The 17,262-nt window shown below is 45.3% G+C and overlaps 2 protein-coding genes across 2 annotated transcripts in view; one reads left to right on the top strand and one right to left on the bottom strand.

Annotated features, from left to right (window-relative positions):
* Positions 1–362: 362 nt before the first annotated feature.
* LOC114363636 (serine/threonine-protein kinase SMG1-like) overlaps positions 363–17,262 on the bottom strand; it is a 100,258-nt gene continuing 83,358 nt past the window's right edge. The window contains exons 5-10 of the mRNA XM_028319421.1: positions 15,981–16,153; positions 15,467–15,594; positions 14,004–14,230; positions 12,213–12,340; positions 11,367–11,580; positions 363–497 (exon numbers count right to left, since the gene is read on the bottom strand). Coding sequence (XP_028175222.1) covers positions 363–497; positions 11,367–11,580; positions 12,213–12,340; positions 14,004–14,230; positions 15,467–15,594; positions 15,981–16,153 — 1,005 coding nt within the window. The remainder of the gene's footprint in view (positions 498–11,366; positions 11,581–12,212; positions 12,341–14,003; positions 14,231–15,466; positions 15,595–15,980; positions 16,154–17,262) is intronic.
* On the top strand, positions 1,766–10,193 carry LOC114363650 (trypsin-3-like). Its single transcript, XM_028319446.1, has 6 exons — positions 1,766–2,107; positions 2,640–2,800; positions 3,926–4,014; positions 6,161–6,410; positions 8,736–8,885; positions 9,962–10,193. Exons 1-6 carry the CDS (start codon positions 2,041–2,043, stop codon positions 10,112–10,114), a joined length of 870 nt encoding a protein of 289 aa, XP_028175247.1. The 5' UTR covers positions 1,766–2,040; the 3' UTR covers positions 10,115–10,193.

Genomic DNA, 17,262 nt, shown 5'->3' on the forward strand with positions numbered 1-17,262 from the left:
GGTATGTTTAATTCAATATCGCCATTTTGTTAGTTACGCCTTTTCGTGATTTGACCCACGAATGAAATGGAAAGCCATTCGATTGTTTTTCCTTATGACTTATGAGTTTCTAATAAAGAGCAGTTATGGAATTGGAGGAGGCCTGTTGCTAAAATGATGCGAATTAAAGTCCTGTGGCTGAAATTGTGTCATCACGATAAGTAAGAAAATGTTAAGTAATTTTGTTTGCACCTAATCTTTAGCCTAAACTTAAACCCTAGAATTAAAAAGTAACTATTGTATGTCTACAAGGCGGAACGGAGCCGATCTACACCCATTTATAATTTGACAGCATATGTACCTGTGGTTCACAATAAACGTATTTAGAATTTGCTAGTTCCGTTGCGTTCAAGACTCACCCACTGCGTGTCGATGTTCCCTTCAGGATGCAGCATCTCCATCAGCGACTCCTCCAGCGGCGTCACCTGCAGCGAGTACTTCTGCGCCAGTGTACATGCCTGCAAGCATTACGATCCACATCAAATAACGAAGACAGGGGCCTTAGAGGTTCGGTCAAAACTACGCGAACAGCCTGCGTGCGCCATTAATGCGTTTTAAGCTTCAGCCAAACCAACGCGTGCAGATAGCTCACTGCGCGTTGGGCTGCCGAATTGAAGGTGATAGTTGATAGTACTAACTCATGAGCTATGATAGGTACTAATCGCAGGCCAGGCTCGGACTGAAAAAGTACCCTAGATACGCCAATGCTGATTAGATCATTTGATTTGATTTAATCAATTAAACAATTGGTCAAATGTGACACAGAACAGTTACTATTTTCTAATCGCGAATGCACTATAGACAAAGGTAGGCTTAATGGTACAAAACTACAAAAGTAGATAAGGTAAACCACTTAAAGTTATATCGATATCAGAGGGCTTAGTTGTGCATTAGATAACATATCAAGGAATTGCGATTTGCATGTCCAAAGATCGCCATTCAGTGTTAACAGAACTGCACCGTTAAAAAGTTTATGTCTACTCTGTAATATAAATCAATTGTATTTATTCTAAGAATGTAAAGAACACAGTTGTGATGATGGATGCATTTGAGAATGCCCGCCGCCATAATGCATAATGCATGCGGCCTACTCGGGCGATATGTATTATGTCGATCAAGGCCGCCGTCTGTCGCCGCGTCACGCGTTAATTGTTATGATTTCCTTAATTTTCTAATTACTATAAAGCCCTTTCTCCATTTAAATGAAGGCGAAAGATATTTAACAAATTTCATTTTAAAAACATTTTAAAAAATGGCTCAAATTACTCGCTGGGCGTAAGTAATGAAATATTGAATGATGATGATTGGTGATGTATTCTTTTTATGTAATAAGTAAATAAAAGAGGGCCGCCGATTCATCAATTAAGTAACACCATGTTATAAGTACTGCGTGTTCTTCTCAATTATTTTCTATAGGACAAGCAAACAGCAGTCTGTACCTAGACCTAATTAATGATTGATGAATCTGGATACAAACACCAATCCAATAGTCAAACTAGCATTGATGATTATTTTGATCGAGCAAAATTAAGCATTCAAATTAGGTAACTGATAAAGTTAGTTTTATCTAAATTATTGACTATAATTTAAGTTCAATTGTTTATATCAATGAGAACCATGAAAACCTACATAAAATAGATAAATAAATTATCACTATGTAAATTTTAAGTAGAATTCAGATATAAAAGTGGAACGATATTCAGTTTTGCATTGCGTTCGCGTGCGAACCCGTCCGTTGTATTGTTGTGTATTCCACGCGTTTGTCTCACCGTTAAGATTTTAGCATATTGATCTAGATAAGTTAGGGTACATAACAAGTCAATTTCATTATCTAAAACAGTATTTCAAGTTTTCCAGTGGCGTCAGAGCTATGTGGGTGATATGGTATTCAAGATCAGCTGGTATATAGCAGGTGGAGGGCATCCCTATAGCTCATTTATATGTCAGATATAAGACCGACGGGTTAAGTAATTCAGTGACATATTTGAATTTTAAGTTATCATGAACGTGTTAGGTGTAGTTTTTGTTTTGGTGTCCGTAGGGCATGCGTCTTCCGGATACAAATTTGGTGAGTTAAATAAATTAATCGGTATTTACAAGCCGTCAAATGTTATAATAATAAAGTCAAATTCTAGTTAAACTTTTTACAAGTCTCGTAAGTTTACCAATTGGCGCCAGGAACTCATTCCAGTAGTAATTTAAAAAAAATACAGATTCGGATACCGCCGACATTGTGCCGCGTATATTTTTGAAATGTTATAACTGCTCACATTAAATAATATTTTAAACTGTTGTAAAAGTGTCTGACAAAGGGCTGTTTCTTGCGCTGCATCTTTTTCTTTTGACCACTGGCCCACTAACTGTTCCAATCGAAAAGTTATACTAGGACGTGTAAAAGCGTTTTGCAAAAGCCTAAGTATTTGCAGAAAATAAATTACCGCTTTTACACTGCGCGGCAATTAGAAAAGTCAAGTCAATGTGAACACACACCGAACAGTGGGGTGGGGATGAAATTCATTCATTTTTCATTTCAAAAGCAGCAAATGACTTAAAACTTTTATTTCCCTATAAGATTTTTAATTTCACTTGGTGTTTGATAGGCATAGGTAAAGACGAGTTGGACACGTCGTCCATAATCCTGTCCGAGCGAGTGCCGGTGGAGCCCTCGGGCCCGGGGCTGGCTGACGAGTACCCGCGGCCGCAGGGCTCCGACCGCATCGTGGGCGGCCAGGAGACCACCATCGAGGAGCACCCCTACCAGGTACACTTTCAACATCATCGTTTCAGTCATAGGACGTCCACTGCTGAACATAGGCCTATGGTCCTAGGCAGTGGCGGATTTACAGTTTTGCCGCCCGTAGGCTAGGGTAGGGTTGGATCTTTATTTAACTTTTATCTTTTGAAATCGAGTAAATAAGCGTCATCTGAAATCTGCCGCCCCTAGGCCGCGGCCTATACGGGCTATTAACAGATCCAGGACTGGTCCTAGGTGCATATCTTTTTCATAAAGGTTACTAATACTAAACCTTTGTCACCTGTCATCCGCTTTGCAACGGAGGGAAGGTGAACCTTAACTTCGAACTCCTCCCATGTTCTGATTAATTTCGTTGCGGGTCCAATGACAGTTTAACTTTCCCCGGAACACTACTTGATCTTCACTGGTTGGGTTTTTATTGGCGGTCAAGCTGTAGATCCTGGCTACACAGGAGTTGCAGTGGTGGGAAAGAGAGGTGGGGATAGTCCCATGAAAATAGCCCTACCCCAATGATTTTCACAACGGCCGATTGGTAGCGGCCGGCATCCAGCGACTTCCCGCTACCTTTATGAAGTCATCGGTCCATCTGGTGGGTGGACGTCCTACGCTGCGCTTTCCGGTACGTGGCCGCCACTCCAGAACCTTGCTGCCCCATCGGCCGTCAGTTCTGCGTACTATATGCCCTGGTACACTTTGCAGGTCATTCAATTTACAGTGTTCCAATATGTAGTTAGGTCCACTCTGGACGAGACACTGCCGATGGCTCATAAAGATTTTTTATTAATAAGCATGGTAATTGAATGTTTAGTACCAATTTCGAGTAATTTTTTGTGGATTTTCAAAAGTCAACGTAAAATTAATTTCAGAGGAAAAAAAGTGAAATCTTGGATAGACTAAGGGCCGATTTTTCAATCGTTAGATAACTTTTAACTGAAGAATAAGTTTGGCACATAGACAGTTTTAGTATGGGAAATATGTCAAAATGACAAGGTTATTCTTCGGTTAAAAGTTATCCGACGATTGAAAAATCAGCCCTAAGAATTAAAATTTTGACTTTTTTCCTATCTGTTTTTCTTTGAGTCATATTTATATTAATTATGTTATTATTTTCTGTTCTGTTGTCTTCCGAAGGTGTCGTTCATCGTGAACAACTCGTACTTCTGCGGCGGGTTCATCGTCAGCGAGGACTACATCCTCACGGCCGGACACTGCGCGCAGAAGTAAGCAGCCTTTCTTTTTTATAATTAATGGTATGATTACAATACAAAGGAATAAAAATAGAAAAAAAGCATGTGCACAGTGAGTTGCAATAATATTGTAGCGTCATCCAAATAGATTCAGTATTTTTTTACTAAATTGGTTTATAATATTAATACGTCTACTAATAAATGCTGTTTACACGTGTTTAACTCAATCTACAAGTGATCTACCAGTATTTCAATAGAAATGTTTATTACAAAGTGTTATGTTTATTTTGTCTTGTGATTATCACTTTCGAGTATTTATTTATCTGTCTATTCCAAATGCAAAGGACGTTGTTGAAGAGTTGAGCACCCTCAGAAGTATTTCTAGGAAACATTTGTATGTTTGTATTGATAGTAGGTTTCGAAACTACTGGACCGATCTGAAAAAATATTTTACCATTGGAATCCAAATTTTATATTAGCAATTTTTTTAAGTTATAACTTTATTAAATACCTATACAGGGTGTCCCAAAAAGTAGTGTCAAGCTGAAGCCCAGAGTTGTGCCCAGAGGTAGAGCATCAGTAGTAGGGATATCCAAATCACCCCGATGTATGTTCCGCGATTTTTGATAGTTTTTGAGTTATGGTTGTTTTAAATATCTGTGAATTGTTGTTGTGCTGTTACAACAATTTGAAAATATAAATTATTAACATTCCAGTGTGGACCCATCAACAGTGGTGCTCCGAGCGGGCAGCACGTGGCGTCGCAACGGCACCGTCATCGCCATAGCGTCCGTCACGCCGCACCCGAACTACGACGAGCCGGCCTTCGACAAGGACGTGGCCGTCATGAAGACGGCGGAGAAGATCAACTTTACTGAGGCTATACAGCCCATCCCGCTGGCGCCGCTCGGCCGGCCCATGAGGGGCGGCAGCGACATCGTGGTCAGCGGGTGGGGCCGGACTCAGGTGAGTGCTAGTGCTGTTGTCCCCATAGCGCCCGTCATCCTCATAGCGTCCGTCATCCCCTTAGCGTCCATCATTCTCATTGCGTCCGTCATCCCCTTAGCGTCCATCATTCTCATTGCGTCCGTCATCTCCATGACGTCCGTCATCCTCTTGGCGTCCGTCATCCCCTTAGCGTCCATCATTCTCATTGCGTCCGTCATCCCCATGACGTCCGTCATCCTCATAGTGTCCGTCATCCTCATAGCGCCCGTCATCCTCTTGGCGTCCATCATCCCCATGGCGTCGGTCATCCCCATGGCGTCCGTCATCCCTACAGCGTCCGTCATCCTCATAGCGTCCGTCATCCCCTTAGCGTCCATCATCCACATAGCATCCGTCATACACATAGCGTTCGTCATCATCGCACCCCAACTACGACGAGCCGGCCTTCGACAAGGACGTGGCCGTCATGAAGACGGCGGAGAAGATCGCCTTCACGGAGGCCATACAGCCCATCCCGCTGGCGCCGCTCGGCCGGCCTATGAGGGGCGGCAGCGACATCGTGGTCAGCGGGTGGGGCCGGACTCAGGTGAGTGCTAGTGCCGTCATCCCCATAGCGTCCGTCATACCCATAGCTTCCGTCATCCCCANCGTCAGTGGATATCGGAAGAAATAAAATACATTGCGCAGTAGTTACGCATGACATTAAGTGGTTGCTAACTAAATCGTCAATGTACAACGTGTTTGAATTTTTATCACCACTAATTTCGATATCGCAGTAAATGTCACGGCACTGAATTCGTTCGTAAAAATGTTTAGTTTTTTTTATTTATAAGCAAAATACCAATGGATTTGCAATACTTACATGTGGTAAATGACTTCATTGTTCCTGTAGTTCTTCGTTTCACTTATGTTATTGCATGTTACGACGCATTATCCAACAATATCGGAGAACATTTCCTCAGTACGACTGAATCGCGACTAACCTGGCGTCGCGGCCGATGTTCGTTTCTGGGCATATCGCGGAGACACGCGCCACGCCCCCGTTTCACATCTATTCCCTTCTATGATCTGAGGGTATTACCTATACGCCGAAAAAAGATTTGTTCAAATCGGTTCATAATTGGCGGAGTTATCGCGTAACAAACATAGGAAAAAAAAAAACATACGGGTCGAATTGAGAACCTCCTCCTTTTTTGAAGTCGGTTGAAAATATAAATTATAAACATTCCAGTGTGGACCCATCAACAGTGGTGCTTCGAGCGGGCAGCACGTGGCGTCGCAACGGCACCGTCATCCCCATAGCGTCCGTCACGCCGCACCCGAACTATGACGAGCCGGCCTTCGACAAGGACGTGGCCGTCATGAAGACGGCGGAGAAGATCAACTTTACTGAGGCTATACAGCCTATACCGCTGGCGCCGCTCGGCCGGCCCATGAGGGGCGGCAGTGACATCGTGGTCAGCGGGTGGGGCCGGACGCAGGTGAGTGCTGGTGCCGTCATCCCCATAGCGTCCGTCATCCCCATAGCGTCCGTCATCCCCATAGCATCCGTCATACCCATAGCGTCCGTCTTCCCCATAGCGGCTGTCATCATCATAGCGTCCGTCATCCCCATAGCGATCGTCATCGCCATAGCGTCCATAATCGCCATAGCGTCCGTCATCATAGCGTCTGTCATCCCCATAGCGTCCGTCATCCCATAGCGTCCGTCACGCCGCACCCCAACTACGACGAGCCGGCCTTCGACAAGGACGTGGCCGTCATGAAGACGGCGGAGAAGATCAACTTTACTGAGGCTATACAGCCTATACCGCTGGCGCCGCTCGGCCGGCCCGTGAGGGGCGGCAGCGATATTGTGGTCAGCGGGTGGGGTCGGACTCAGGTGAGTGCTAGTTCCGTCGTCCTCATAGCATCCGTCGTCCCCATAGCGTCCGTCATCTCCATGGCGTCCGTCATCCCCTTAGCGTCAGTCATCCCCATGGCGTACGTCATTCCCATAGTATCCGTCATCCCCATAGCGTCCGTCATCCTCATGGCGTCCGTCATCCCCATAGCGTCCGTCATCCTCATGGCGTCCGTCATCCTCATGGCGTCCGTCATCCCCATAGCGTCCGTCATCATAGCGTCTGTCATCCCCATAGCGTCCATCATCCCCATAGCGTCCGTCTTCCTCATAGCGTCCGTCATCCCCATAGCGCCCGTCATCCCCATAGCGTCCGTCATCCCCATAGCGTCCGTCATACCCATAGCGTCCGTCATCCCCATAGCGTCCGTCATCCCCATAGCGTCCGTCATCCCCACCCTAACTGGGTGGGGCAGGACTCAGGTGAGTGCTAGTGCCGTCATCCCCTTAGCGTCCGTCTTCCCCATAGCGTCCGTCATCCTCATAGCGACAGTCACTCCCCACCCTAACTGGGTGGGGCAGAACTCAGGTGAGTGCTAGTGCTGTCATCATCATTGCGTCCGTCACGCCCATAGAGATATAGAGAGATGCCAACTAATACGCTGAGTTCGAAAATCAGTGTCGCATTAGAAATTGACACACAAAAAGTAAGCAAAATATGTGCTCATTGTCCACTGCGGTATCAGTACTCAACATTATGACGTCTGCAGCAATGTGTTCTGTTTTTGGGCATATTGCTGCGACACCGGCCCCGCCCCCTTGTCACATCACCCTTTAGTTTCTGTGATCTGTGATCACGCCGCACCCGAACTACGACGACCCGGCGTTCGACAAGGACGTGGCCGTCATGAAGACGGCGGAGAAGATCAACTTTACTGAGGCTATACAGCCCATCCCGCTGGCGCCGCTCGGCCGGCCCGTGAGGGGCGGCAGCGACGTCGTGGTCAGCGGGTGGGGCAGGACTCAGGTGAATGAGGGTTTTCGCGATTGAAAAATCCGCCAGATGGCGGGACGTGGATGTAGTGTCTGACTGCTGCGTGATTGGTGGATTTTGACATACCTGTCAATGTCAAGTCAAAAATAACCAATCATGCAGCATTTGGACCTCGCGTCTACGTATTGCCATCTGGCGGATTTTTCAATCGCGAAAACCCTCATTCACTCATGGATATCATGGATAATTTAGCGTGTACCGATAACACTCAATTTAAAAATACTAGAATATTTGAATAGATTTTGATGCGTTATTTAGATCAATAAACAATATTATTATAGTGACCAACAGCTGATGGCAATGAGTATGTACAAAAATAACGGCGCCTGCGCAATCGTCTTGCGCGCGCCTTCCCTTGCTGACAAGCTTTTAGGAAAACCATGATATTTCATTTCACTCCCGACGCAAAAAGACGATGATGATCACTATGTTGTAGTTTTTTGAATTGGTATCGTAGTAAACCGGTTTGGACGCGGTTTTTCATGTGGGTGCATCCATTAATTACGTGAGACGTTTAGGGGGAGAGGGGGTCAAGAAAAACCTCATTAAATCTCACGTAGGTGAGAGGGGAGCGGGGGTCTCGACAAATATAACGTAATTTTAAAAAAAGGGTTAAATTGCGGGAAAACTAGGTTATTTTAAATTAAAATAATGATTAATTTTTTAATCTAAACCGTCTAAACAATAAAGAAATTAAAAGAAACAGTTTTTTTTATACTGAATCCTAATCGAAGCATAGATTTTACCCATTTACATTGCAAATATGTATTTCAAGAAATCTCACGTGAGATTATGGGGAGGGGGAGGGGGTCTGGAAAAATCTCACTAAATCTCACCAAGGGGGGTTGAAAAATTGCCAAAATGTCTCACGTAATTAATGGACGCCCCCTGTACAACGCTTGCCCGCAGTTCGGCGCGGCCACGATCCCGGAGCGGCTGATGGACGTTCAGATCCCGGTGGTGAGCCACCTGCAGTGCCGCCTGGTCTACTTCTCCGTGCTCACCGACAACGAGTTCTGCGCCGGGAACTTCTTCCTCGGCGGGAAGGGCACTTGCCAGGTACTACAGGGATGCTATTATCAGCTATAGTCTGGTCCGTGAGCACGTAGAATTTTGTCCAATGACCCCAAGCTACACATCCTTATGGCTCGCGCGTAATTATGTTGCTATCGCGCTCGCACACTCACTGCGGGTGCCAGTCGCACAGTCGCGACAGCAATATAATTACGCGCGAGCGATAAGGATGGGTAGCTAGGGGTCATTGGACAAAATTCTACGTGCTCACGGACCGGGCTTTAGTATCAGCTGAAACGTTAACGAACTAAAGTCGCTGACATAGCCCGACGGATTAGCAAGCTGAAATGGCAATGGGCAGGGCACATGGTACGCAGAACTGACGGCCGATGGGGCAGCAAGGTTCTGGAGTGGAGGCCGCGTACCGGAAAACGCAGCGTGCGACGTCCACCCACAAGGCGGACTAACTATATCATAAAGGTAGCAGGAAAGCGCTGGACGCAGGCCGCTACCAACCGGGTAACATGGAAAGCATTGGGGGAGGCCTATGTTCAGCAGTGGACGTCCTGTGGCTGAGATGATGATGATGATGATGATCAGCCGAAACACGTCCACTGCTGGACAAAGGCCTCAAGGTTTTCCACAAATACCGGTCCTGCGCCGCCCGCATCCAGGCACCTTCCGCGACCTTCACCAGATTGTCGGCCCACCTAGTGGGAGGCCTGAGGACTTTAACTAAGGTTAGATGTATTTACTGTTAGTTGCTGAGACTTTCTTTGGTCGCCAGCTGAAGGCTTTTGAACTAGATTATGAGTGTTTTGTCATTGTTCAAGATTATCGCTGGTAAAATGCGCCCTACAGGTAGCTCACCTTTTTATTATTTTTGACGTTCATAAGTGCCAAAATACAGTTTGCACTGAGCTCTTTGCTTTTTGCATCGCTGCGGAACACATCACTATGATCACATGACGCAGGAAACTATTTTAAAAGTATTGTTTCATACGTGCTTATCATCTGTATCTCCTGCTGTTTCGTCACTTGTTTTGTTGCAACTATACATAATGTGTGTTAAGTTTTTGCAAATAAACGATTTATCTATCTATCTTCCCTCCTTGTCGCAGGGCGATTCTGGCGGCGCGGCGATCCAAGACGGAATGGCGGTAGGCATAGTTTCGTACGGGCGCGGCTGCGGCCAGGCGCTGTCGCCGAGTGTCTTCGCCGACATCGCCTCCAAACCCATCCGGGACTTCATCAAGGAACAAACCGGACTCTAGTGATGTACAGTACGCTTCAACATGGAAGATGGAACTGAGGCTTTTGTATACTGGATAAATGTGTTTAGAATAGATAATTTAGTTAATATGTTTTTGGTTAAAATTGAAGAAGTTGGAAGACTTTTGAGATTTTATTTGAAATAAAATATGTTATTTTTTAATCTTTGTTTTTCTTTTCACTTCTTATATGAATAAATGTAGATTTAGTAATAATAGCTGACTACTTATATTTTTTTTTATTAAAAAAATCGTAATGGTTTAGGGCCTCATCGTCATAGGTGTTTGTATCGCAAACAGTATAAGCAACGCAGTCTGTGACGGGTTTCCACGAGGAGCGGGCATCCACTCAGTCACAAATGTTAGGGTTCTTTCAAATATGAAGTTGAAGACGCTTTCAGCAGGACGTTGGTCGTGCGTTTGCAAGACCGCACACTAACTATTGGTAACTGTCAATTTTATTTCGACGCAGCTGTCATACAATTTACGGTGTGCGGTCTCGCAAACGCAAGATAAACATCCGGCTCGAAACGTCTAATTCGAAAGAGTTCTCAGTGTTCGCCCATAAACCTCAAATAACGATTAAATTGTGTATTATGTACGCGCCTAGAGCGCCACCTATCGGCATGTTTATAAGACTAAATTTAAAATTATTTTGTCTATGGTACTGTAACTATAAGCTCTCTTTTCTCTGGCCACCCGGCAAGATTGTAAACGCTCTGTAATTTTATCGACAAGAGTTTGGAAGTAAACCAAATTCACGAGTGTTGCTGCCTTTCAATTCGGGCCCTTCAAGATTCCTATAATTGTTACTCACGTTTTATTCTCAAAAATAAAAAAAGTCACGTATATTTTACAATAGCCGGCAATAAATATTGCACTTCGACCTTTGGAAAGAGACAATCGGTTAATTTCGGCTTGTAGAGCGTTATCTCTGTCGCACACTACCTATACGATTGACAAAACATTATTCAATGAAAATATTGTCCGAACCCTTAGTATTTCTCTTCGAAAAATACTTTAACATATTGTGAACCACTTTTCTTTCACGACTATAAAAGTTTTTAGCATTATAATTCACAAAATCAATTGCACACATTTGAAATAAAGTTTGTTTACACTTTGACAAAACGTCATTATGTCAGTCGTTGTTCAAGTGCGACAGTGATAACGCTCTACGAAACCGAAATTAGCCGATTTCTCTTTCTTAAGGTAGATGTGCAATATTTATCGCCGGGTATTGTAAGTCACTGACCTTCTCCCAGTGCGCGAGTGACGTGCGCAGCGCCTTGGCGTGCTTGTGTCGCGCGGCGGCGGCGCGCGCCAGCGACGCGCGTCGTGCGTGCGTGCTCAGCTGGCGTGCTCCCGTGGCCAGCGCGTGCGCGCGCGCGCGACGTGCGGCCCACGCGCGTTCCAGGGACACTACCACGCAGGATAGAGCCGGGTTCGCGCCGGCGCCCCATTTCACTCTGAGGACGAATGTTTTGTCATTAAAATATGGAGATCTTTGGGTAACAGATGGACGGAAGGACATAAAGATTACCAATTCGTATGGGATGATACGCTAGGTGTCTCATTTTCGAAACCATCAGAGGTAACGAAATCACTGATGCGAAATTCTTAACCGATTTATGTGGGATGATGTGCTAGGTACCTTATTTTAGAAACATCATAGGCAAAGAACTACTGACGAAAATAAAAATAGACGGTTTTGACCAAACAACTGTCAGTAGTCCCGACGGCACGTCATTATTGCGATTCCTGTGCAGCTTCACTACATAGTATAAAACAAAGTCGCTTTCCTGTCCGTCTGTCATTATGTATGCTTAGATCTAAGATTAAATAAACGCTTCTTATCTTATCTTTAAAATTACGCAACGGATTTTACGGACGGCATGCAGGTAGATGTTATGACGTAGGCATCCGCTAAGAAAGGATTTTACGAAACTCCACCCCTAAGGGCGTAATACGGGATCCACGCGTACGAAGTCGCAGGCGGCCGCGCCGCTAGTGAACAATAGAAAGAAAGAAGAAGAAAGAAAGAAAAAATGTTTATATGTTAATGTAATGTTTTATTTAATAAAAATAAAAGCGTAGTTACCTCTGGTGCGCGGCGGTGACGAGCGATTGCGCGCGCGCCGCGGCGGCCGCTAGTCTATCTCCAGCTGCGCCGAGTTCACGCGCGCGCCGCGCCAGCAGCGGACCCGGGTCCTGCGCGCCGCCCACCACCTGCATACCAAGCAAATAAAGAGTAAGATTTTAAACTTTCGCGTTCCATTTTAACTAAAACAGTAAGACACAGGTCTTAACGCGAAGTTTATTAATGAGTCACATTATAATAAACGTCGCGTTAAGATCCGTATCTCACTATTTTACAAAAAAAAATAAACTTTTTTAAAAACAAGCTTTTATTCTGAATTTCGAATGCTTGTATCGCGCACGGAATTTATTCCTCTTTTTCTTTGTTTGCGCTACAAGCTTTCGAAATTCAGTATAAAAGCTTGTTTTTAAAAAAAGTTTATTTTTATTATAATTTTATTTTACATTTTTCAGTTATATCTTAATCTCAGGACCCTGGACATTATCTAACACTAAAGTGCGAAAAGACTAATCCAACGAACCCAAAATCGATGAGTTTCCGCCGTTTTGTTTAGGAGTTCCTATGGCCACATCCCGACTCCATCATCAGACCAGCTCAATGGTACCATAACATTGCATTGTCATCGTACTTACATAAGTATACCAAATTTCAGCTCAATCGGTTGAGGAGAACTGGTCTTAAATTCAGTTGCAAGATTTGTCCCACACATACTAACATTTGAAGTCAATATAAAGCTTGTAAAAAGCTTGTAATAATAAAAAGGGTGCGCGAATGGCACGTACGCAGCAATGTATTCGGTACCTAAATGAATAAATTATTTGGTGGTAGTGCAGTAATATTGAGTCAAATTGATTGATCATCGTGACCGGTCAGATTCAGTCAATTTACATCTCTAATAGGGCATGCAAACCGGATAACCGAAACAATTTGAAACTCGGTTTTTGTCAGTTATAAATCCGGGGCTTTCGATTATTTCGGTTTTTCTTTTACGATTTTAGATAATTTAATAACTCATACAGAAACATCGTTCTTTAGTCATATACAATAAAAACGATTATTGTGATGCAATGTGAATGAGTAGAGTATAGTCTATGGTTATGGTATTGAACTAAAGTACCATGTATCTTCTAGGTAAAGCTATAAGCGCGCGCGTGCGCTATTTGCTATTATTATTATTGCTAGTCTCTGTCAGTGTCAACTTACATATTATTTAATTAAGCATAACTATGACCAAAGGTTTTGCTTTGCTAATGAGCGAAGTATCCTATTGTTGATCTCTTTATATTTGATTTTTAATTAAACTATTCAACTGATCTCACAATATTATGTTCAGAACATGTAACTTCATCTTGTCAAATCCCAACTATATAATATTATAAATGCGAAAGTAACTCTGTCTGTCTGTCTGTCTGTCTGTCTGTCTGTTACGCTTTCCCGCTTAAACCTCGCAACCGATTTTGATGAAATTTGGCATAGAGATAGTTTGAGTCCCGGGAAAGAACATAGGATAGTTTTTATCCCGGTTTTTGAAACAGGGACGCGCGCGATAAAGTTTTTCTGTGACAGACAAAATTCCACGCGGGCGAAGCCGCGGGCGGAAAGCTAGTTAGAATATAAAAGAAATAAAATGATTTTTATTATAATTTGCAGCATTTTTATTTACTTACAAACAGTCGACCCGAAAAACCCGAAAAAACCGGTTTAGTTCGGTTTTTAAAAATAAAAACCGAAAAGTTCGGTTTTCCCAAACCGCTCGGTTTTTGCATGCCCTAATCTCTAGTCGCGACTGACCTCGGCGTGCAATTGCGCGTGCGCCAGCGCTCTCAGCCGCGCGTGGTGCGCGAGCGCGGCGGCGCGCGCGTGCGTGCGGTGCGCGGCGGTGGCGCGCACGCAGCGGGCACGCGCGGCGCGTGCGGCCGCGGCCAGCCCTCCCGCGCGCTCGAGCACGCCGGCGCCGGCACGCCAGGAGGCGCGTGCCTTCTCGCATAACGACTCCAAGGACACGCTCCATGATGCTCCTGGGAGACAGANGCGGCCAGGCCTCCCGCGCGCTCGAGCACGCCGGCGCCGGCGCGCCAGGATGCGCGCGCTTTCTCGCATAGGGATTCTAGGGACACGCTCCACGATGCTCCTGGGAGACACAAATGTTTATTTTATTTAACAAAACATGTAATGCGCGCGCCTTCTCGCATAACGACTCCAGGGACACGCTCCACGATGCTCCTGGGAGACACAAAGTATTGATCGTTTATTTTAATTTAACAAATGTAATAATGACGGATGTGTGTTATGATTAGCTAATTTATAAAAGACAAATTTTGCCATAAGATTGTCTTCAGGACAGGCCTTGCTTAGTGTAGAAAATAGAAATCTATGAATCTATTAGAATGGGAAGCGTTGTAATTCTTTAGCATTGAATGATTTAGTTATGTTAATAATGTAAGTTTTGCAGTTTGTTTGTGCTAATTTTGTTGAATAAAAATTCCAAGCTCAGTTCCACCGAAAAGGAGCGAAGAAGTGTTTTGAATGATTTCCGCCCCCGCTATCGAATTCTACAAAAAAATGAGTCCTGCTGGCGCATCTCCGCTCCGCCTCGGTGGAAACCGGACCTGAAGCAAGGTACTCAGCTAGCCGTGTAGCATGTAATGTATCAGATACTATATCAAGTGAGGGCTTCCCTCACCGGGGGCCACGGCATATGCTGAGTGGGGTCCCATTGCGATGGGCATCGCTGTGCGACAAGGTGGCACTGCTTAGTTTACTAAACTTGCTCATTCATTGTATGTTTTATGTCACCTCTGTCTTATTTGCTTTTTTTTTATTTCACCTCTTTTGTCTTTTGTGATGTCCAATGTCCATGGCAATAAATGTTTCTTTCTTTCTTTCTTTCTTACATAGGCACGAGCCGTATGCTCGCGCGTGGTTCGGTGGGAGATCGCAGCGACCCGCCGAGTGGCGGTATCACTGCCTGCGAGCACAAAGACAGCTCGTAGGATTCAATGACCCGTATGAGCCGTACTCACTTGAAGGTTGGTTACGTTACATGCTACGTTACGTGCTACATAGCAGGTGAGTACCCTGCCTGAGACCATCGGATTCTAGGCCAGAGAGAAAGGGGCATGTTGATCAAAGTTGGATGCGAATCTGATTTTAATAGCTTTTGCATAGTAGCTACGACAGGGCATAGAATTTACCTCCCTCGACACGCCCATGGTATCTAAAACCCTTCTCGTAATAAAGCCACGTGACCGTACCGATCTCCTTCTGCTCGACCTCGGCGTGCAGGTCGAGCGCGGCGCGGCGCAGCAGCAGGCACAGCGCGCAGGCCAGCGCGCGCGAGTGCACGCCCAGCACGCAGCGCGACACGTACTCCGCCGTGAACCTGACAGGACACACGTTTATACAAGAGTGTCATTAATGGCAGAAAAAAATCAAATCTTGACGTGCAAATACGGGAATACATTGCGATTGCCAATGCCGGGGGGTTAGCATGGTGGCTTACGCCAACGACGTCACCATTTTGATCGAGGCAAACTCGAGGGCTACCATAGAAGCAGCGGCCGCCGAGATCTTAAGTTTGGTAACAGACTGGGTTTTTCCCCTGCCAAGTCATCTACGATCACGATCAGGGGAAAACTCCAGAGACCCCCAGTGATTCGCTTCGGAGGTGCGTCGATCCGTTTAGTGAACGTTGAAACTGAGCCCACGCACATGGGAACACCTCAACCTCGGTCTGCTGACCTCAGGAACGAGAGCTGAGCACAGTACCTCCTGACCGGCTTGCAGAGCGCGGCGTCGTCGGCGAGCGCGGGCGCGCCGGCGCCGCTGAAGGCGCGCGCGGAGCCCACGCACATGGCAAACACCTCGGCCACGGTCTGCACGCGCCGCACCAGGAACAAGTCTTCCAGGACTGAGCGCAGCACCGGGCTCTGGAGGGCTGCCTGCGGGTGCACCACATGACACCATGTCAGTTCATTTACGAGTACATCAAGGGTCTATAGTCTGGTCGCCGAGCACGTAGAATTTTGTCCAATGACCCCAAGCTACCTATCCTTATCGCTCGCGCATAATTATATTGCTGACGCGACTGTGCGACGGGCGCCCGCAGTGAGTGTGCGAGCGCAACAGCAACATAATTACGCGCGAGTGATAAAGATGGGTAGCTTGGGATCATTGGACAAAATTGTACATGCTCAGAGACCGGGCTTTAGCCTAAGGTCCGGTTCCATCAACGTGGAGCGGATCGAAGAAATTCTGACAATTTCATGATATCTGAATGACGTCTAATTGGTTGTTCAAAACATTTCTCCTCTCCACCTTGGTGGTAACCGGACCTGAAGTACGCTGATCTCGCTAATGTGCTCAAGCTTCTTTCAGACACATAATTTATTTATTTTATTTTATTCGGAAAACCAACAGCAATACAATACAAATAATGGGACCTTAAATTATGTATCTGCTTAGCCATTTATAGGTAATCGCAAACTTCTCAAGCTAGTTTTACATTGGGATACATGGTACACGGTGTCGCTATTTAACGGTAAATCTGAAGGACCTATCGAGGAAAATCGACAAGTGCTAAGCGTCATTTACATGGTCAATCTTCTTTCAAGCTTTCTATTGCCCTAGTTGGTTTCGCTTGATGACGCCGCTATTGATGGATACACCTGCAACCTTGTTTCCTCTCATCATGACGCATCTGTCGATCGATATACCTGCAAGATCATTTTCTAATGTTGATGACTCATTGACCTATGCATGCAAACTAATTGATCCTCGAATCTTAATGACTTCACTGTGGATGGTTATGCCTGAAGACTATCTAAGGCACTCACCGACATGTGCATGGCGTCGCTGATGTGGTTGGTAAGCTGGTTGCACATGATGACGACTTACGAAGAATATCTACAAAGAAGTCAGGTTGGCGACTCACCGACATGTACCCACGATTATTCTGTCAAACGTTTTGTTTAACTGACTTTATCGTACGTTATGAACTGTCAAATGATTACGCAGTGGCGGCGTAGCATGGATTGGCACCCGGGGCGAT

This window comes from Ostrinia furnacalis, unplaced genomic scaffold, assembly GCF_004193835.3.
Source record: "Ostrinia furnacalis isolate ACB-3 unplaced genomic scaffold, ASM419383v2 OfSCF7182, whole genome shotgun sequence".
In the NCBI taxonomy this organism is placed as follows: Eukaryota; Metazoa; Arthropoda; class Insecta; order Lepidoptera; family Crambidae; genus Ostrinia; species Ostrinia furnacalis.

Bases quoted from the DNA above. Each gene is read 5' to 3' on its own strand.
- LOC114363650 (XM_028319446.1), top strand. From the start codon at position 2,041: ATGAACGTGTTAGGTGTAGTTTTTGTTTTGGTGTCCGTAGGGCATGCG. The intron at 4,015-6,160 runs GTAAGCAGCCTT...TAAACATTCCAG, and splicing joins GCCGGACACTGCGCGCAGAA to TGTGGACCCATCAACAGTGG. The intron at 6,411-8,735 runs GTGAGTGCTGGT...GCTTGCCCGCAG, and splicing joins GCGGGTGGGGCCGGACGCAG to TTCGGCGCGGCCACGATCCC.